The sequence below is a fragment of the Lagopus leucura genome, unplaced genomic scaffold, assembly GCF_019238085.1.
Source record: "Lagopus leucura isolate 7727_CA_CO unplaced genomic scaffold, USGS_WTPT01 Super-Scaffold_806, whole genome shotgun sequence".
NCBI lineage: Eukaryota > Metazoa > Chordata > Aves > Galliformes > Phasianidae > Lagopus > Lagopus leucura.
The window spans coordinates 9,729,322-9,750,254 of NW_024962260.1; the positions used below are offsets into that span (position 1 = coordinate 9,729,322).

General features: G+C 38.8%; 1 protein-coding gene across 6 annotated transcripts in view; it reads left to right on the forward strand.

The window, feature by feature from the left end:
- Positions 1–20,671, forward strand: part of LOC122176946 (clathrin heavy chain 1-like) — a 39,615-nt gene extending 18,944 nt beyond the window's left edge. The window contains exons 8-35 of one of the 6 annotated variants that reach the window (XM_042865960.1): positions 263–463; positions 585–737; positions 1,347–1,469; positions 2,335–2,472; positions 2,691–2,855; positions 3,291–3,471; positions 3,784–3,947; positions 4,972–5,097; positions 5,778–5,920; positions 6,439–6,673; positions 8,508–8,630; positions 9,002–9,147; positions 9,560–9,743; positions 10,312–10,504; positions 10,943–11,100; positions 11,193–11,357; positions 11,757–11,864; positions 12,200–12,367; positions 12,474–12,623; positions 13,536–13,667; positions 13,988–14,098; positions 14,508–14,678; positions 15,125–15,346; positions 16,032–16,052; positions 18,810–18,885; positions 19,019–19,020; positions 19,284–19,374; positions 19,895–20,671. In XM_042865960.1, the coding sequence (XP_042721894.1) occupies positions 263–463; positions 585–737; positions 1,347–1,469; positions 2,335–2,472; positions 2,691–2,855; positions 3,291–3,471; positions 3,784–3,947; positions 4,972–5,097; positions 5,778–5,920; positions 6,439–6,673; positions 8,508–8,630; positions 9,002–9,147; positions 9,560–9,743; positions 10,312–10,504; positions 10,943–11,100; positions 11,193–11,357; positions 11,757–11,864; positions 12,200–12,367; positions 12,474–12,623; positions 13,536–13,667; positions 13,988–14,098; positions 14,508–14,678; positions 15,125–15,346; positions 16,032–16,052; positions 18,810–18,885; positions 19,019–19,020; positions 19,284–19,374; positions 19,895–20,010 (3,966 nt within the window). In that variant the 3' untranslated portion in view covers positions 20,011–20,671. Of the gene's footprint in view, positions 1–262; positions 464–584; positions 738–1,346; positions 1,470–2,334; positions 2,473–2,690; positions 2,856–3,290; positions 3,472–3,783; positions 3,948–4,971; positions 5,098–5,777; positions 5,921–6,438; positions 6,674–8,507; positions 8,631–9,001; positions 9,148–9,559; positions 9,744–10,311; positions 10,505–10,942; positions 11,101–11,192; positions 11,358–11,756; positions 11,865–12,199; positions 12,368–12,473; positions 12,624–13,535; positions 13,668–13,987; positions 14,099–14,507; positions 14,679–15,124; positions 15,347–16,031; positions 16,053–18,512; positions 18,569–18,809; positions 18,886–19,018; positions 19,021–19,283; positions 19,375–19,894 lie in introns of all 6 variants that reach the window. The other 5 variants (XR_006177891.1, XR_006177892.1, XM_042865956.1 and 2 more) reach the window with 5 other exon arrangements.
- The last annotated feature ends 262 nt before the right edge of the window (positions 20,672–20,933 follow it).

The window sequence follows — 20,933 nt, forward strand, 5'->3', positions numbered from 1 at the left end:
TTCTCCTGTATACCATCAGGGAGTATCTGCCATACTTTTCCAACACAGACTTGACTTGCTGTGGGCACTGACTTCTTTCTAGAAGATCTTTTGGTTTAGGTTTGATTAAAATCTCCACCCTGAAAGATTAAGAGTAAATTCTTCAGTGTGTAGCTGAACTTAACACCTGCTTTGGTTTTTGTTGTTTTTTTCTTTTTCTCCTCTAACGCTATTCAGCTTTCACAAATTAAATGTTACTTCTCTGTATTGTATGCCTCTACAGGGAATTCTACGTACCAGTGATACAATCAGGAAGTTCCAGAGTGTACCAGCTCAGCCAGGGCATGCCTCTCCACTGCTCCAGTACTTTGGAATATTGCTTGACCAAGGACAGCTGAACAAGTTTGAGTCTCTGGAGCTCTGTCGCCCTGTTCTACAGCAAGGCCGCAAGCAGCTTCTGGAGAAATGGCTGAAGGAAGACAAGGTAGGCTTGATCTTGATGCTAACTTAATTTGGCTGCCTTGTAGCAGTTGAGTGTGAACAACTCTTTCACTCATGCTACATATATGGATACTTGTGCTTGACAAAATATCGCTTCTCTTCAGCTGGAGTGTTCAGAGGAGCTGGGAGACTTGGTGAAGGCAGCTGACCCAACGCTTGCACTCAGTGTCTACCTTCGTGCTAATGTGCCAAACAAAGTGATTCAGTGCTTTGCTGAAACTGGTCAATTCCAGAAAATAGTACTGTATGCTAAAAAGGTAAAGTTGTTTATCACAAGCTGCCGGACTATATCTTATGTTTAATGTGTATGTGTTCTCAAGTTATCTTCCATGAGAAATTTGATTTTTTTTTTTTTTTCACACAAAAACAGGATCACTAGCAAAGACTAAGAAACAGCAGAATTCATAGTATGTGATTAACGTCTAATAACATGGTCTATAAAAGTTCAAATTAGAACCTCCAGAATTCTTATACTATCAAATTATGAACTGGCTCAAGCTGCTTATAAAAAATGACTCTTCCTAAATCGTTAAGGAAGAGATTTTTTTTGCAAATTACAAAGTAGTTTGTGGGATATGCACTTATAAATTTAGGACTGTGTATGATAATGCCTTTAGACTCTTGATTTGTTTCTAGTAATTTTCTGAGTCAACAAGAAAATTGCCCTAGAGTAAGTTCAGTTGCTAAGTAAGCAAATACTGAATTTGTGTTAACATACAAACAATGCTTTTGTCTGAGAATTCCTGGAAGATGGAGAATGGGTGTTACAAGCTTCAGTGTGGCTCATAGCACTTACACTACAGATTTAGAAGGCTTAAAATATTTAAAACTTTCCAGACATGCATGACTCTTCCTGAAATCTCTAGGTTGGCTATACCCCAGACTGGATCTTCTTGCTGAGAAGCGTGATGAGAGTCAGTCCTGAGCAGGGCCTGCAGTTCTCTCAGATGCTGGTACAGGACGAGGAGCCACTGGCTAACATTAACCAGGTGATGCCTACAACAAGAGCACTGGTCTCTTTCTAGACAGAGGTAATAGCATAGTACCGCTTTGGGAACTGGTAAGGCCAGTTCAGATCTTTAGTTGGCTTGGTTAGAAAAGGGAATAAACTAGTCAAGTTTGGTTGCCATTAGAGGCAAGTGTTCTTGTGCAAGCTGGCTCTATTACAATAATCTTGATCCTGAATCTGCCACAGTCTTAGTCTATGCAACGAAGAATGTTACTGTCAGTTTAGAAAGCTCCTGCTGACTTTAGAGCACGTGTGAACTCTTATGGTAGCAGAGAATTTATAGGAAGATAAATGAGCACTTGCTCACAGAGGCCACTTGTGATTAAATCATTAGACAACAACTTACTTTATTAAATAAGTGAAGTATTTAGAAAAAGTGTTAACTTTTCTTGCAGAAACTTTCCTATCAGAAAAGAAGGGATGGGCTTTGCTTGCTTTGTTAAAACTAAATAGTTGGTGGCAAAGTCTGGCATAATAGGTCAAAGTAGTGTACACCTCAAGTTCTAGAGAAAAAGGAAGTGTGAAATTTTTGTCATCTTTATCATCTTATGATAAAAAAAGTAAATATAGCACATTAAGTGCTGGAATGAGCTGTCTTTCTAGACAGGCTATTAGGTGTGTACAGATAAAAATATAAACGTGTACATATATAGAAAAGGGAGTCTATATATATATATATATATATAAATATATAATTATATATATATATAATATAGAAATATATAGAAATATATATATATATATATATATATAGAAAGGGAGTGTGTGTGTGTGTATATATATATATATATATATATATATATATATATATATACATATATTTTCAACTTGATGATTCTCAACAGATTGTGGATGTGTTCATGGAGAACAGTCTTATTCAGCAATGCACATCCTTTCTATTGGATGCTTTGAAAAATAACCGTCCAGCAGAAGGCCACCTTCAGACTCGTCTGCTGGAAATGAATTTGATTCATGCCCCACAGGTAAGACTCTTACCCTAGTTCCTCCAAAAAATGAAGGAGAAAAATTGGAAGGCTTGTGCTGATATTCTGCATCTGCACTTCTTACAACAATCTGATGTCTATATATAGTTTACCAACATGAAAGACTATGAGTCAGTCATTGCTATGTCTTTTCAACAACTTTTAGTCTGAGCTGTTGTTGTTTTCTAACAGTCTGCATATAAAATCTAATCTCGTAGGTTGCAGATGCCATCCTTGGAAACCAAATGTTTACACACTATGATCGTGCTCATATTGCCCAGTTATGTGAAAAGGCAGGCTTGCTCCAGCGAGCTTTGGAACACCACACTGATCTCTATGATATTAAACGTGCTGTTGTTCATACGCATCTCTTGAATCCTGAGGTAAGTCTGTGCAAATGAAAGCCTGAGGTTCTGTATTTGAAGTGACCACTGCTTAGCACTCCAGTAGCTGCTAAAATTCCTGCAGCAGCTTTAAGATGTTTTGTAGGTACCCAACCAGTACATGTAACTGTGACTCAATAACATTTATTCAGTTAATTATTAGACCTCGGTCTATATTTTTGATGGCTTAAGTTTGCCCTCAGTTTCCTCGGTGGGCATTTCAAATCTTCCAAGCTGTGTTTTTGCTTTAGTTGTGTTTTAAAAAAAAAAAAAAAAAAAAAAAAAAATCAGTCTGTTTCATTTCCAGTCTCTGGTCTTAATGTGTGAAAGATTTACCTACAGTAGCTGGGGTAGAAACTCTAGCTATTTGTCACATTTTAAAAAATTGGTTGAATCCTCTATAATTTACTGAGTGAAGCTTCTTTCTCTTCGCAGTGGCTTGTGAATTTCTTTGGCTCTCTCTCTGTTGAAGACTCTGTAGAGTGCTTGCGTGCTATGCTGTCAGCCAACATTAGGCAAAACTTACAACTCTGTGTACAGGTTGCTTCTAAGTATCATGAGCAGCTTGGCACCCAGTCTCTTGTGGAGCTTTTTGAGTCTTTCAAAAGCTATGAAGGTACAGTATTAAAGGGAAGAGCAGGTACAAAGGGCATCAGCTTTTATGGGAAAGGTACTTTCACTTGGCTGGATCCTAGCATGCATTTATTCAAGTGCGTTCTTGGGATAACTCTTGTTCTAGAAAGTCTTTTTGCCCTCTCTCAAAGAAAAAGAAAAATCTGGAAAGGAGGAAAAAAACCAAAACTGGTTTTCCTGTAGTTAAATGAAAACTGCTCTTAGCAATGTTGAACTAAGTTATAAAATGAAGTTCATAAGTCTGTACTTACTTGACTTGTCCTTCTAACTGGGTTAAAAATGTAATTCTTTCTAGGACTGTTCTATTTCTTGGGTTCCATTGTAAACTTTAGCCAGGATCCAGATGTTCACTTCAAATATATCCAGGCAGCTTGCAAAACTGGTCAGATAAAGGAAGTGGAAAGAATCTGCCGTGAAAGTAACTGCTATAACCCAGAACGGGTGAAGAACTTTCTGAAGGTAAATTCTCTGTCCAACAAATCAATCTCTGTAGAGTAGCAGAACTTCAGCCTTCTAAAGGGAGGATAATACCAACTCAAGTTTTAACTGACATGGCTATAAATAGCCAACTATGTAAGTGGAATAGGAATCCAGTCCTTTTCCAGGCATGCAGTAGCTCCTTTTTGGCAATCTCTGAAAAAACCACAGTTCCTGTAAAAATTAACCCATAGGTCATAGAATTAGTAAGGTTAGAAAAGACTGGAAAGATCATCTAGTCCAACCATCAGCCTTCCCTCATGCCCACATATTGTTCATAAGTCGCTTTCATGGTGTTGAATTGGCATGGTCCAAAACATGTCCATTTAAACAGCTGGACTGTCGCATACCAGCCTTCATGCCTTTTGCTTGTTAGTCTAGACACAGCTCCAGTGTCTGAGCAGCTTGGAGATGTGACAGAGTGGACAGAAAGCATCCCAATCCCACTGCTCTCCTCCTTCAACTGGTACAAGCTATCGAATTGGTATCAAACTGGTACAGAGATCGAATGGGGTACAAGCTATCTTCACTTAACAGTAGGTGGGTCAGTGTTGGCAGAAGGAAGTAATATGTTGAAGTATTCAGCTGAAACTTTAGCAACGGTATTGATTAGACAAAGCTTGGCAAAACTGGAGTCAACTGTCAGAATGTTTTGCATACTTTGTGACTGGTAAAGTGGGATTTTAATGCCATTTGATTTTTGCACTAAGTTGTTGCCCAATAATCGCCTTCTGAATGGATATGTGAATAGATAGTTCTGCTGAAGCTAGGGATGTAGGCCTAATGTGCGACTTCAAGAGCTTAAATTTAAAACTCAATTGCTAGACTGACCATATGATTTTCATAGTGGCTAACTTGCTTTTGAAGTTAATTGTTTGTTCAGCAGTCTTAAATTTGAATGTTTTGTGATTTCTAGCTGTGAAACAACTCAATTATGCTATACTACTTTGAAAATGCTTTAACAAACAGTGAATGCTATCCCCCTTTTTTTTTCCACACAATATAGGAGGCAAAGCTAACAGACCAGCTTCCTCTGATCATTGTCTGTGATCGATTCGACTTTGTTCATGACCTGGTGCTCTATTTATATCGCAATAGTCTGCAGAAGTATATAGAGATCTATGTGCAGAAGGTAAGGCAAATGCACTTTTAAGGTGTTGCTCTTTCCTTCCTTCTAAGAAATTTAACTTTTTGGTTTGCTAATCATGGAATCTTAGAGCGGCTTAGGTTGGAGGGAACTGTAAAAGATCACCTAATCCCAACTGTCAGCAGGATTGCTACCCACTAGATCAGACTGTCCAGGATTCCATCCAATATGGCCTTGAGTGCTTCCAGAAGTGGGACATCCATAGCTTCACTGGGCAACCTGTTTCAGCACCTCAACATCCGCTGAATAAAAAAAGTCTTTCTCATGTCTAACCTCAGTTTTCCAATTAGTTTAAAGCCATTCCCCTTTGTCCTATAATATCAGACTGTGTAAAAAGTCCGTCCCTCTCCTGCTTGTAATCTTCCTTCAGGTACTGAAAGGATGCAATGTGGTCTCCTTATTATCTCCCCATTACCTTCTTTTTTCCAAGCTAAACAAACCCAAAATTAAAGTAGATCTAACTGTGTATTTCATGCTCACACTTTGTCTATCACAAACCTACAAGCAGAGTTTTTCCTAGAATTCATGTAAAAATGCATCAGTAACTCAAAATACACTGCTCTTAAAGCATAGTTTAAACTTTTAACTAGAACTTTGTGTGGAAGATAGGGGATGGGTTATTAATAGCACTAATAACTGATTTTAATAGTGGTGGCTTATTCCAGGTGAACCCCAGCCGCATACCAGCAGTAGTTGGAGGGCTTCTTGATGTGGATTGTTCTGAAGATGTCATTAAGAATTTGATTATGGTGGTTAGAGGCCAGTTCTCAACAGATGAGCTGGTGGCTGAAGTGGAAAAAAGAAATCGGTAATGAAGATACACCTGTAAACACCGTTCACAGGCTTTCCTAACCCTCATATATACCCAAGTTGGATGCAGCTTTTTTGAATGATACAATATTAAATTGCTTTTGTGTCTTATAGAGCAACAGCTTAGATTTTCTCTCAAGTCTCCTGGTTGTTTGAGCAATATAGGAATGCCCAACAGCACTGCATGATGAATAATACAGCGTTTGAACTCTAAATTTGCCATCCATGAGATGTGCCTTTGGGGTAAATCTAGATAAAACTGTCTTCACGGTATCATTTTTGGCACATAGCACCTTGTGTAATTAGTTTGCAGTTACCTCTAAAATGAAAAAAATGATTTCAAGTGTTAAGAGCCACGTAATAGAACAGAAAATGAAAAGAAAGATGATAATACTTAGTGGAACCTGCAGGCTTCTCTTACATTTAACTGAAGGTCAGATATGGCCAGATATTTGTTGATACCTGTCAGGCTTCCTTAGCCCAACTTACAAAGCTCAAATGTTTGCTTCTTCAAAGGCTTAAATTGCTGTTGCCATGGCTTGAATCAAGGATTCATGAAGGCTGTGAAGAACCTGCGACTCATAATGCATTGGCCAAAATCTACATTGACAGTAATAATAATCCAGAGCGGTTCCTTCGTGAGAATCCATACTATGACAGTCGTGTAGTTGGCAAATACTGTGAAAAGAGAGACCCTCATCTGGCCTGCGTTGCATATGAGAGGGGCCAGTGTGATCTGGAACTCATAAAGGTTAGCAAAACTGCATTTATAAACATGTTAATGAATGTACTTGCTGCCTGAGGTGAAAGCTGAGTTAGCAATTTGTCCAACATTTGCAGAATCCTGTCTTGCTGTCTCACTCAGGATTTGAGGTAGACATGAATCTTCTGCATGGAGACAGGAACTTTTATCACAACAAGGAACTATAATGCTCTGCGTCCCAACTAAAATTATGTAATTGCAGATTTAAGGTGCCATTCATGTTTTTCATCCACAGGCTGCTCAAAATTAGATCAAGTTTTCTGGACTCAGCTGATAAGTATGACAACTGTTAAATCTTTGTTAACTTCAGGGTTTTTTGTTCTTTTGTTTTGAGCCTTGAGTACTTGATCAGCAGAAAGGACAAGTTGCAACCTAATTTAACACTACAGGAGGAGGAAGAGTTTCCCTGAAACTTCAGTTTGAAACTAGAAAGGGGGATGTGGTTTTCCTTTGTCGTGATTGACCCTCTGAGAGCTGCTCTGATGCACAGCTAGAACAAGAAAAAAATAAATGTTGGTAGTTGAACTGCAAGGACCAATTCAGATAGCATTCCTCTCCTATCTAAAACTTATTCATTCCTCAAAATTCCCTTGGAAGTTCAGGGGAGAGTGAAATTTTGTATGGTTCTCCAGACACGTAGTGTCTCATACTGAGCATTAGAGTTTAATGTCAGACTGCAATGCTAGTGACTGCTGTGAAAGAAAGCATTCTCCTACCTGTACTTCTATGACAGTACATGCAAAGATTGCCAGCTGAGTAGGGGTAAGAACTGATTTGTTTTTACCCTGTTTAAAAAAGGAAGTAAATGTTATTTCCTGACAGGACTGGCACTGTGGCTGTTAGAATGGTGGTATTATCTAGTTTTTCCTCTGAAAAGGGAGAGCTTCCCTGTCTGAAGCAACTATGTTTGAAGTGATACTTTCTCTATAGTTGTAAAGTTAAAATGTGTAGCTAGCTGTATTCAGCTCATTTCTTCAGGATATGAAGGTGGCTCTCAATTGTTTTGATAGGAGATATTGCTGGGGTAAGTTTTAACTTTCTGGGTATGTATGAAAACTCTTCCTTCTGTAAGAACTATACTTAAAAAAACATTGCTCTTTCCTGGGAATGGGCTCAACTTCTGTAACTAGGCAACTCATAAATGTATATTGAAAAATAAAAGTGAGCTACTACTAATTTTCTTACAGCAAAGTACTTTCAAGAACTAATTCTGGTACTAACAAAATATGATCTGTTGGTAGAAGAAAGTGTCTGGTCCTTCAGATTTGTACTCTTCCAGCTGGAAATATAAACTAGTGGCACCAATAGGGTCATGATTTATAGCTACTTGTTGCACTTCTGTAGGAAATCTCACAATTGTTTGCATTTTAATAGGGGGAACGTAGCCACTTGCTACTCTGAACATTTCTAGAGCAAAATTAATGACACCAAATATGTAACCTATTTCTGGCTTTAAACACAAGCACCATTCCTCAATTCACTATTAACATTCCCCAATTAAGTGACACCCTTTTTAGATTTAAAATGTAAGTTCTTCAGGCTTCTGCAGGTCTTCACTTCAAACAGAAGCAAATAGTTACTGTGAAACCACTGTCACAGTATTTGTGTGTCGGGCAAAATCAAGAGAAGCTATAGGAATTCTTCTGGAGACCTTCTCCATGAGCCTTCCAGATCAAAGGTTGGGTAAGAACATTGTGGCATTAGCATTGGTCAGCAACTAGTTTTAGTCAGTCTTTTAGAATGTTTGACTCATAGCTAGTTAACCTTGTCATGTGATACTTACCCTCAATATTAATTCTAATATTTGCATCTTCTCCTTCAGGTATGCAATGAGAACTCACTATTTAAGAGTGAGGCTCGCTATCTAGTACGCAGGAAGGACCCTGATCTCTGGGCAAATGTTCTAGAAGAAAACAACCCATTCAGGCGACAGCTTATTGACCAAGTACGTTGCAAAAGACAAGCTATTTCAGTATAAGAATTACTCAGACCCACTATGGAACGTTAAAGTAACAGGCTTCTCCGACAAGGTCCCCTGAGGCCTCGTCTCAGTTGTGCGGAAGCTTAAGAGTTTGAGCGTCGGGTATTAGCTCAGAACTTCATGGTCAGACAACTTAGTAAAACATTGCTCTTTCCTATGGAGTGATGTGCCTCTAGTTCATTTGCTATGCACTCTGGAAGTGCGATTTTAGTAGCCATATCCACTTCAGAAGCAGCTCTTTCTTGCTGAGGACGACAGTTCTGAAACCTTATATTGTTGCTCACTGAAATCTCATTTTGGAAAGACTTATACTCCTCTCCCACCTTCAAATCCAGGTTGTCCAAACAGCTTTATCAGAGACACAGGATCCAGAGGAGGTTTCTGTCACTGTGAAAGCTTTCATGACTGCAGACCTTCCAAATGAATTAATTGAGTTACTGGAAAAAATTGTCTTGGATAATTCTGTATTCAGTGAACACAGGTAAGAAGAGAGCATTTCCCCCCCAAAATTTAGCATGTTTAGTATGTCTGTTTAGGTTGTGAAGTAATCCACATCTAGAATCCAAATCCTTTATTTGTGGGTTTCTTGAATCTAAGACCTAAACACTCCTAAATGTGAATTGTCAGGTGAAAAAGCAGAATTGGAGGTGTTATGTGTTTTAAATATAAAGCTCATTCAGGCTATTCAATTTGCAATGACCTATTGAAAGAGAACAGCACCAACACTGGCAAGCCATTTCTTTTGCAAGGCAAATATCAATACTCATCAATCTGGGGATGAAAGGTTGTTGCTATCAACAGCAAGCAGCTGTATGTAGCTTTTGTTGCATGTACGATACGTGTCACTTAAGTAGGTGTTATTTTGCATTGCCTATGCCTTTTGTTAACCAAAGGAATCTCCAGAATCTGCTGATACTGACTGCCATTAAAGCCGACCGCACTCGTGTGATGGAGTACATTAATCGACTGGATAACTATGATGCTCCAGATATTGCAAACATTGCCATCAGTAATGAGCTGTATGAAGAAGCCTTTGCTATATTCAGGAAATTTGATGTTAATACTTCAGCAGTTCAGGTGAGGTGTGGTTCCTTCACAAAGGTATAGAATGCTAGTAATAGAAAGCATGGGAAGAAGTATATTACTGATTCTCTCAGAGCAGCTGTAACTTAAATCTCTGAGATGTAACAGTATGGTTCCTGTATGATATCAAATTGTAAGGAGAAATGGGAATATGTGTGAAGAATAACAGAACAAATTCAAAGTAATAACTTCAGATGCATATCTGTTAAAACTAATTAAGAATATCTGTGTGTTGTGCTACTTGCTTGCATGTGTGCTGTGTTTGATTCTGAGTGGCTACCTCAGAACCTTGCACCTGAAGGGGATAGGAGGATTGAATAGTATCAGGTGTTATGCTTCAGGACAACATGCTGATTTCAAGGCAGAAGAGAAATTATAGCAGCAAGAGTTTTATTCTTGCTGCCTCTACTTTACTGGATAGAAATAACTTTTTCTAAAGGCAGTTAGTTTTGCATTGCTTGCTTAAAACAACCTGTATACTTGAAGAAGGACAACTTAAGGCTTTGATTTTTTTTTTTTTTTTTTAATTTTTCTTTTAACTTGCAACTTTGACTTCAAACAGGTGCTGATTGAGCACATTGGGAATTTAGACCGTGCTTATGAATTTGCAGAGAGATGTAATGAACCATCAGTATGGAGCCAGCTAGCCAGAGCACAGTTGCAGAAAGACTTGGTAAAAGAAGCCATTGACTCTTACATAAAGGCAGATGATCCATCTGCCTACATGGAGGTTGTTCAAGCAGCTAATAGAAACGGTAAGCCAAATCATCCTCAAACTTAAGGATGCTCAGATATGAATTGGGTTATTTCATCTACCTTAAACGGTAAGGGTTCTTGAGATTTGCAAGATATGTTTCAGAGTAAATTGGATCAGCTAATCTATGGATTAGTGAGATTCCTGTCAAAAAGCTTGTCTGTACTGCTACATCGAAGAGAGACCTTTTTTTGTAGAGATAATTTAGACAGTTATGGCCTAATTACAGCAAAGTATAGTGTACTGATTTAGCTGTATGGCAGAATTTGATGGCTATGTGAAAATGCCCCTTGTTTAGTGGGGAATACCTTATCTCAAGTGTGAATGGTTTAGTATCGGTATCACGGAGTATTCTAGTAGAAACTGTTCCTAATATGGGCAAGGGGAGTGATACAGAATAACTAAATAGAGGACATTAAATATTTCTTCTTTCTTCAAGATAACTGGGAGGACCTAGTCAAGTTCTTGCAGATGGCCAGGAAGAAGGCTAGAGAGTCTTATGTAGAGACAGAACTTATTTTTGCCTTTGCGAAAACTAATCGTCTCTCAGAACTGGAGGAATTTATTAGCGGCCCTAATAATGCCCATATACAGCAGGTATGCCTTGATCACTGTTCCCACATCTGACTTGCTGCTTAGCTGACTTGATTCTTGCTGTTACCCCTGCTTACTTTGGACTTATAATCCAGGTTGGTGATCGTTGTTATGAAGAGGATATGTATGAAGCAGCAAAACTACTTTATAACAATGTATCTAACTTTGCTCGCTTGGCATCTACCTTGGTGCACCTTGGAGAATATCAGGCAGCAGTGGACAGTGGCCGCAAAGCCAACAGCACAAGGACTTGGAAGGAGGTAATTTAAAACTTGTTTTTTGTTTATAGAATGTGTTCTGGTATTGCTTTTGAGCATAACTGGACTCCTTTGCTCTGTCAGTAATGTGGGACTTAAAGAACGGTTGATTCATGCCCATCTACAATGATCTCTGCTTGCTAACTGTTTCTAGCTACAGAGCATGTCTGTATCTATCAACTGTAACCTCCCCAAAATTATAAAGCTGGATTTTTATAACAGTATGAAATGAATGGCACAGACTTTAATTATGGAACAATTATAGTAATACCTGTTTGGAACTGGAATAAACCTTGAGTTTGGTAGAGCTTTGTTAATCAACTTTGTTCTTTGATATGAGGAATTGACGTAAGCATTGCAGTATTCTGCTGTGCACTCACCATTTGTTACCTCTCATTGCAGGTATGTTTTGCCTGTGTGGATGGAGGAGAATTCCGCTTGGCACAGATATGTGGCTTGCACATAGTCATCCATGCTGATGAACTTGAAGAGCTGATTAGTTATTATCAGGTAAGGTCACTGTTTATGCCCTAGAAAATTTATACTGCTTGGTTATATCTGCTGATAAAATAGTTACTGCTAAAACTTGACACCCTGTGAGACTGATTTTTAATGACTAAAGAAGTGAATTGAATACGTTTTTCTATTTTGCAATAGTTGCATGCAATTTTTTTTTATAGTAAATGTAAGGATGGTAGTTTTCAGTTTCCTATCTCTTACAATTCCATTGCCTCACTGGAGTAGTGTCTTAGAAAACTCATTTGGGAAGGAGAGTTTATTGAATTGAGCTTTAAGTAGTAGTTGGCCATAAATTTGCAATTAACTGTTATTTTCTTAATATCCAGGATCGTGGCTACTTTGAAGAATTGATTGCCCTTCTGGAAGCTGCTTTGGGCCTAGAGCGTGCTCACATGGGAATGTTTACTGAACTTGCCATCTTATACTCCAAATTTAAGCCCCAGAAAATGAGGGAACATCTGGAGCTCTTCTGGTCTAGAGTTAATATTCCAAAGGTATTTGGCAACTACGTTGCAAGCAAAGTTAGGAAGATATCAGTAAATGCAAGTGAAGAAAGGAAGATGTCAGTAAATTGGATTGACTATTTTCTTCTTCTATCAGGTGCTCAGAGCTGCAGAACAGGCTCATCTCTGGGCAGAGCTTGTATTCCTCTATGACAAATATGAGGAGTATGACAATGCAATAATTACTATGATGAATCATCCTACCGATGCCTGGAAGGAAGGACAGTTTAAAGACATAATTGCCAAGGTAAGTGTTCTGTTTTCAGCTGAGACACTCTGGAATGACTAGTTAACTGAATTAATTCTATGATTCTATGAAGGTACTGAAAGACTATTTCAGAGCTGTGGCAAAAATGTACAACAGAATCCCCTTTTAGAAAGACTTGCTTAAGCTACTTTTTCTTGCTATAGTTAAAACAAAACTTACAAATTTTTAATAAATACACGTTAATGGAAGCTTGTATCCTTTGTTTTCTGTTGTGCCTCACATCCTGTTGAGTAGCATCAGACAGGACAGTGTTTTCAGGGTCTGTTCAGGATCATACATCACAGGCAGGAGGTATGACCTCTGTAGTTTCTATAACATGACCACTGTCTTAGAGGGTGTAACAGTTCTTGAGAGACTTTTGCAAATGTTTCCAGCTGTGGGAGAACTGGGGTGACCAGTCCTATGAATGTAGTGGAGAATAGCGGGATAATGAATAGTTTAGATAGCATTCCAGATTGTGTACCTATTCTTACTGGTTTTACTGGTTTCAAGGCAAAAAAAAAAAAAACAAAAAACACCCCAAAACTATATAAAACTATATTTATCTATATATAAAACTGAGTGGTTAAAACCATAGTCTTTAGGGGTTCAACACAGCCACATTACCTCCAAGTCTACTGGGGTGCCGATACCAGGATCTCTTAACAGTAGATGAGTTCGTATTGGTTTGGACTACTCCTGGTAGGTTGTGACTTCATCTGGAAGCAGATGACACAAAGAGCACTCATAAAATTGAACAAGAATTCTGAATGCAAGTGTAAAGCTTCTGGCTTGTAGAAGGAAACTTACTCCTTTAAGAATCAGGTAAACTTAGTACTGAGTTAAGTTGCTTAGTTTGGATCACTTAAATTCACTTGTATTTGAAGTACTAACTAGTGTGTAACCACACAGGTGGCGAATGTGGAGCTGTATTACAAAGCCTTGCAGTTCTACTTAGACTACAAACCTCTGCTGATCAATGATCTTCTGCTTGTATTATCTCCACGACTGGATCACACCAGGACAGTCAATTTTTTCTCAAAGGTTAGTTTGGGAGATACTGGATAAACAGAAAGTCCAACTTCTATCTGGGGAAGAAGGAGCTGGTATCTGTCAGGTGGTTTTATCTCCAGCATGAAGGACTGAGAAGCAGTCCAATCCTAGTTTGATATGGGAAGCACTAGAAGAGTTAGCATAACTGGCCTAAGAGGCCATTTGATTTTATTTCTGGCAACTCAAAATGACATGTTGGCAGTTCTGAAGGATCCTGGAAGTAGGCATAAACTTTTGTAATAATGAATGGGAGTTTGTTGTGACACTCAATACTCCTGGTTTAATTGTGTATTAAATTATCTCAACTCCAGGTTAATCAGCTGCTACTAGTAAAGCCTTATTTGCGTTCAGTGCAGAACCACAATAATAAAGGAGTTAATGAAGCTCTAAACAACCTTTTAACACAGGAGGAGGACTATCAGGTAAGCCTCACAAAAGATACCAGTACTTCTGAGGTGCGCATCTTGTTCTTCAAAAAAGATGAAGACATAGTTTGATTGTTTCCAAGCTAACAAAGCATGTTTCCCTTGAGCAGAAGGGATCTTATGCAGTACAACAGTAATGGGGTTGTAGAATCAGACCATTTGGGGGCATGGGTGGGGCTTGAGTCATAATGTGATAACCTGAAAATGAAGCAGATATCAGTTATATTAGAGACAACCTTCAAGACAAAAGCCTGAAATGTGCATGGCAAAAAAGCTGTAGCCAGCCATATCATCAACATCCAGCTGGAAAAACCTAAGCACTTGTGAGCTATGTTTGGATGCTTCTCTTCTGTAGTGCTCATCTACTACCATCTGGAAGCATGGGTAACAATTCTATCTCAAACAGGGTTTGAGAGCTTCCATTGATGCCTATGACAACTTTGATAACATAGCTTTGGCTCAGCGTCTGGAAAAGCATGAGCTCATTGAATTTAGGCGTATTGCAGCATACTTGTATAAGGGTAACAACCGCTGGAAGCAGAGTGTGGAGCTATGCAAGAAAGACCATCTGTATAAGGTGAGCTAATGCAGCCTTTCTTCCTAACTGTGAAAGTCTGATCTCAAAGCATAGATCTTCAGGAAATCGAGTGAATTCTGTTCTCTTCATATCTTTAGTTTGTTCTAATAAATCTTAGCTCTTTGCTTGGAATTTAAGGAAAGAATCTTAGAATAGAATAGCTTGTAATTTCAAATCTGTATCTTAAATCTAATTAGATAAAGTTATCCTGTATTCCGATCACTCATATCTACCAATAGCATCTGTACAGTTTTCACTCAAAATAAGAGGACTTAATTGAGCACTTATGTTGTGACTTAGCTCCTACACAACAGTGTTGATATATAAGACTAATTTCATGTTTTGCCTAATACCCCACTCATCTAGCTAGTAGTAGCGTGTACATAAGGTGGAGAGCAAGAAGCTGACAGGCAAGGGTCAAGCTTAACTGTTGTCCTTTTCTGCAGGATGCAATGCAGTATGCTGCAGAATCCAAAGATATAGAACTAGCAGAAAAGCTGCTTCAGTGGTTTCTGGAAGAAGGCAAGCAGGAATGTTTTGCAGCCTGCCTTTTCACATGTTACGACTTGCTGCACCCAGATGTAGTCCTTGAATTGGCATGGAGGCATAATATCATGGACTTTGCAATGCCTTATTTCATCCAAGTCATGAGAGAATACCTCACCAAAGTGAGTATTGCATAGGCTGAGAAACTGTAACTTGTAGTTCACTGTACAATTAGTTTTATGCAAACTGAGTAAAGCTACTTGGAGCGTTATTATTCCTCACGCTAAATCCTCTGGGAATTTCTCTGAGTTCAGTCACTTCAGGCTAAATAGCTACACTTCTTAATAGGCAGCTTGGCACTTGAAAGAGATGTAGTTAACTTCTGCTTTCAACAGGGTACATAAGCAATGGTCTACTTCTTAGAATGTCTCCGTAGTTGATTAAACTACAACTTTGTTAGAGAGAACTAGTATCACTTTTTGCTTGATGTAATTGTGAAAGCACTCAGTTTTCTTGTTACAGAAAGCATAGCTTCGGTGTGACTAACAGTACACCAGCCATAACGGTAGACTGCTGAAAGTGAATTTTCACTGAAAACAGAATTTCAGTGCATAATCTGTACAATACCAGTTTGATACCAGTAGTTAGTCCTGAATTGAGAGAGGAGAGATTCTGATCGTGTGCGGTCTAGAAATGCTTGTCTCAAACAGCTCTAGCATATTAAACTAAGATTCTTCCTTAAAAGGCTCTAGGGTTGCTTAGATCATCAGAATTAAGAATTTTGTTGAAATCAGTAATCTAGAAGTGATTTCTTCAAATTGCCTCTAATCAGTCATGTTAAGAATTCCCCTCTGAATTCTCTTGCAGGTTGATGAGCTGCTCTATAAGGTGACACTCTGATTTCAAACTTTGTTTTCATTTGCGTTTCTCAATGTCCTAGGATTCTCTTACAAGAATCTAGCTGTAGCTTCTGCCAGAAGAGCAGTGTCATTTAGCTCTAACTCATTTTCTGTTCATTTCTAATGCTATGAGGATGACTGATCATAAATAACTTGAAAATCCAACCAGTCTCTGCCCTTTTTTCATGGGAAATGGAAGCAAGTGATTGAGGACTTGACCATTGGGACTCCTGATTATTGTATCACAAATACCTTGTGGCAGGGAGGATGATATTCGTAAGATGAAAGAAGTTAATACATAACATGATGTATTCTAAGTGCAAATTGCTTGTTAAAATATAAATTTCTAGGGTTTGTAGCTTTCCAGGCACTGTGAGCTTGACTAGTAACCTAAAGCATCAGTAAAAGATTTGCACTGATCTTAAACTCTTCATCCTCATATTCTACTGAAGGAAAACTTGCCACAGAAGTCCACTTGTATTCTTCCATATAAGGTTTAGGTTAAGATCATGGTTTTTAAATTGCTGGTTGGATTTACAAGCGGTTACTTACTAAACACTAGGTAACTTGCCAGAAGGAAAATGTGCGTGGTGAAAATGGTTTACACTGGAACTAATTTAGTCTGAATTAACTACAGTCATAGTACTAGAGAATGGGTCTTGAATGTGGTATGTCTAAAATTTTGTCACATGTCTAACTTTAAAAGCCCAAAACAAATTGTTAGTTTATCAGCGGAGTGTATATGTTTTCTGGAACTTACCTTTGGTTTAATGCATAAGCTTTGGTTTAATGCATAAGAGAAAGATTTGAAAGCATAGGCTAGCCTGTGCCCCAGAAGAAACTAGGCACACACAGTATGATAGCGTTCATTTGGAAACCTCTTGAATAACTTCACTTTGAGGCAGCAAACCAGAAAGATGTTTAGCCTCTGCTGCTTTTGTCCATTCTTCAAGGTGTCTGCTTTCAGCACGCTTGCAGATTTTTCCAGCAGAGGGAGTAACTGAACTTCTGTTCCAAGGTCCTTAGTGCTTTTGGGGCTGTAAAGAGTAAAGACTAATTCAGGAGAGTGAGAATGAATGGTCATAAGTACAACAATGCACCTCATTTGAAAATGGTAGATCTTAATTACTTTGGCCCATATTAATAGGGATAGTATTCATAATGCTAATGTTTAATGTCATTCTAAAGAACTGTTAGGTTGACAGCTGTAAGTTTGTGATTTAACCCTGCAGATGGCTGAGCACTACAGTCATTTGCTCACTCTCCCCACTCCCACTGGGATGAAGGACAGACCAAGAAACAAACGGCAACTCCAAACCAACAACAAAGTAGAATTAGTGGGTTAAAACTATTTACTAAGATTAGGGAGAAGGAAAATAGTTACAGCTGTGTGTGTGTGTGTATAGGTATATGTCAAGTGGTGCACAAGAAACTGCTCACCATCCCCTAACTAATGCCCTGCAATCCCCTTGAGCAGCAGAAGAGTGCCAGATAAACTCTTATCCCCTTCAAAACTCTTCATGTCATATGGTATGGAATATCCCTTTGGCTGGTTTAAGTCAGCTGTCCTAATCCTGTTTCCTTTGAGCTTCTTAGGCCTTTCACTGAAAGTGGCCTTAGCCCTAAACAGCACTGTATAGCAGTCAACTGTAAACATCAGTGTGTTTTCAACAGTTTTTCTCCTAGAACCAAAACATAGTATCATACCAGAAACTCTGAAGAAATCAATTGCATCCCAGCTGAAACTAAGACAAAGTTGAATGAGTTAAAGGCCTGTGGCTGCTTAAGTTTTTGATGAGCAAGCTTCAAAAATTCAGGGAACTGTTAAGAACTAGGTAACCTCTTTGAAGTATATTAGAAACACCTTTTGCAGCACTTGTCATACTGGATGTGATTCTTTTAGTGGGAAAGGAGGCCAAAAAAAGTACTGAGCTAACTGAAATATTTTTTCAGGATATTAGTACTGCCTGCATCTGGGTATGAATTTGTATGATTTTGTGGCTTTGCAGCTTTCATTCTCAGTGGTTTGCCTATGGAATATGCAACTTTTTAAACCTGAAGGAAGGTACTGTTGCCTTTTCTGCCCACCGTTTCATTCTTTTCCCAGTTTAAAGCTGTGTTCAGGTTTCCTGTGCTACTGTAACATTTGGCAAAAGACTTTGTCATTAACAGCTTTGTTTCTCACATATGGGTTCTATATAGAAGATGGTACTACTAGAACACACAGCTCTAAAGTTTCTTCCAAGAAGAGTCTATGTAAATATTAATGCAGTTAAACCAGTACTCTGTAACACAGATTTCTAGTTGTAGATATTAATGGATCTGGAATATTTGCACATATCTTGGTGCTCTTTTTGAAATGAAGAGGGCTTGCAGGTTAATAGGTAACTGTAGATTAGGCCCGTTTGAGATGATCCTTGGAACTACAATCTGTTGGCTTGTTTTCTAGGTCACTGAGTTAACAGTGAATAGAACAGCGCCATGAAAAACCATGCACTTTTGGAGGTAATGGTGGTTTTTCTCAGCTACCCGTGACAGCAATTGCAGTAAACTTAAAGCAAACTGGGAGGGCAGGTTTACAATATGTGGAATCAGTCTGCACGACTGTGTGTACCCAGCCAGTCTCCAACCTACATTAATAATGAAAGGATTCCTTGATAGCTACAGTACCAGACATGAAAACTCTCATGTGATGGTACAGTTCCTAGACAAGTCCTTCATACATCTCCTGTTCACTTCAATGTAGGTGGATAATCTTGATGCTTCTGAAAGTCTAAGGAAAGAAGAGGAGCAAGTAACTGAACCTACTCCAATAGTATTTGGTACGTGAGATACTTGGCTTTAATTGAGAACCTTTTGTCACCCTGGTCTCTCTGTGGAGGTAACTTAAGTGACTTACCTCCAAAGTACACTGGTTTCCAGAAGCTAGCAAAGTCATTGTCTCTGCTAGAAAAGCTGTGCCAGTTGAAGGGACGTCTCACTCTTAAAGTGCAGCTGAAGACCTACTTCTCTTACATGGCTGACAACACTAGCTTAGGAATAGGCTTTCAGTATAGTAACAGGAGAGGGGATACCAAGGTGTGCCCAACTCCAGAAATAACTTATAAAGCATGCTAATTCCTCCTACTGTTCGTGTCAAAGAGGAATGTGTCTGCTTTCTGCTCTTCCAAGCTGAGAGGCAGACTGGCTTTCTATTTCATTCATTTTGAGACAAAAGCAGCCAAAAAAAAATGTAGCTGTCCTCAAGTGTGCTGCTATTTTAGAAGCCCTTCTGAAGAGGCATTCTGCTAACAAGCATCTAGAAGTAGCTGGTAAGGGAAGGATGTGAATGGTTCACTGTCTGATATAAACATGAACTTTAAATCTAACATATGCATGAAGCATGTGTGCTCTTAGTTATGAAAACAAATCTGTTGAGGTGTGTTCAGATCTTTTGTAGCACTCTCTGGATTGAGACCTAACAGACTGAACTAATTGCTTGAATTGCTTTACTATTCAGTTCTGACCATGCATGGTGTTTAAAGTATCAGTTTGGCTTTTAATATGGTCTCTTCAAAACAAGCCATCATTATTGTACCCTCAAAAGCAGTTGATATTCCTCTTTCATCTGAGTCCTGTCTTGCTTTTAGTTTTCTGGTAGCAAGAGCAGATGGCCTAAATGCCTGCTCTGCTGCATGTTGAGTAATAGTGTAATTTGCTAATGTGTGCTTGCACTGTGGCCAATTTTTAGCAAAAAGTCTCATAATCTTGTCCCATAGTACAGCTAGTATTAGGAAAGCTTGGGTATGTAAACTAACTCTTTTTTTTTTTTCTTTCCTCATGCTTTTCCAGGCCAGCAGTTGATGTTAACAGCAGGCCCCAGTGCAGTACCTCCCCAGACAAACTTTCCATATGGATACACAGCACCAGGATTCACCCAGCCACCTGTTTATGGTTTCAATATGTAACTAGTTCTCTGACAGACAGACCTTCACTGTCTCTTCTTTCTTCACTTCCCTTTTTAACTTCTCTAAGGAGTGTACGATGGTCCTAAAGGCACAGATGACCTTCTGTTTTCTTAACACACTAGCTGCCCTGCTCAGTGAGGAGACTTCAACAGGATGCCTGTTACTGTTATTTATTGATTACTGTCCGATTACATTTCAGCCTCTGAAAGGCAGCTTTTGTTAATGACATTGTGAGATTCTTGTCTGAAGTTAAGGCACTGCTTCACTAACCCATATAGCAATAACTGCTTGAGGCCAGGGAGAAGAGAGCATATTTTTCTTTCTTTTGCGAAGCCCATTAAAGGTAGCTGGGAAATTGTATGGTACCAAGTTGTTAAAAAGCTTTAGCTGAAGCTGCTGAAGTAGCAGAGTTGTTAACAATTCAGTGAAGCATCTCTTTAACGAATTCATCCAACTACCCCATTTTGTTTGCAGTCCTGTGTGTGGGGGGGAAAAAAAAAAGTGCTTTCTAATACTTGTGCTCTGAATGTTTAGAGGAATAATGGGGAAGTTTCCTTTTCTGGACATTAGTGCTGTTGGAGTTTGATGCTGTTTGAGTCTGTTCTATATTTTCTGGAGTAGATCTGAAACTCAAAGAAAATAAATCTTCTCATGGCAGAGAGCAAATATTTCCCAGATCCTTTTTGTTTAACAAGTGCGGGACCATGTTACTTGTTGACATTTAATGGTACTAAAGAAAACTTCATCTGTGTGTGGCAAGTGAATGTGGGAGTGCATATGGCCTGCCAAAGTTGTTGAGGTGCAAGAGCACAGTATCAGAACTAGGAAGGGAGATATATTATTAAAATAATGAGGTAGTAGGGAAATGATCCTGTCTTTTTATTTGCACGTTTAGTTGGTTCTGGCATTGGCTTCCTGCCACA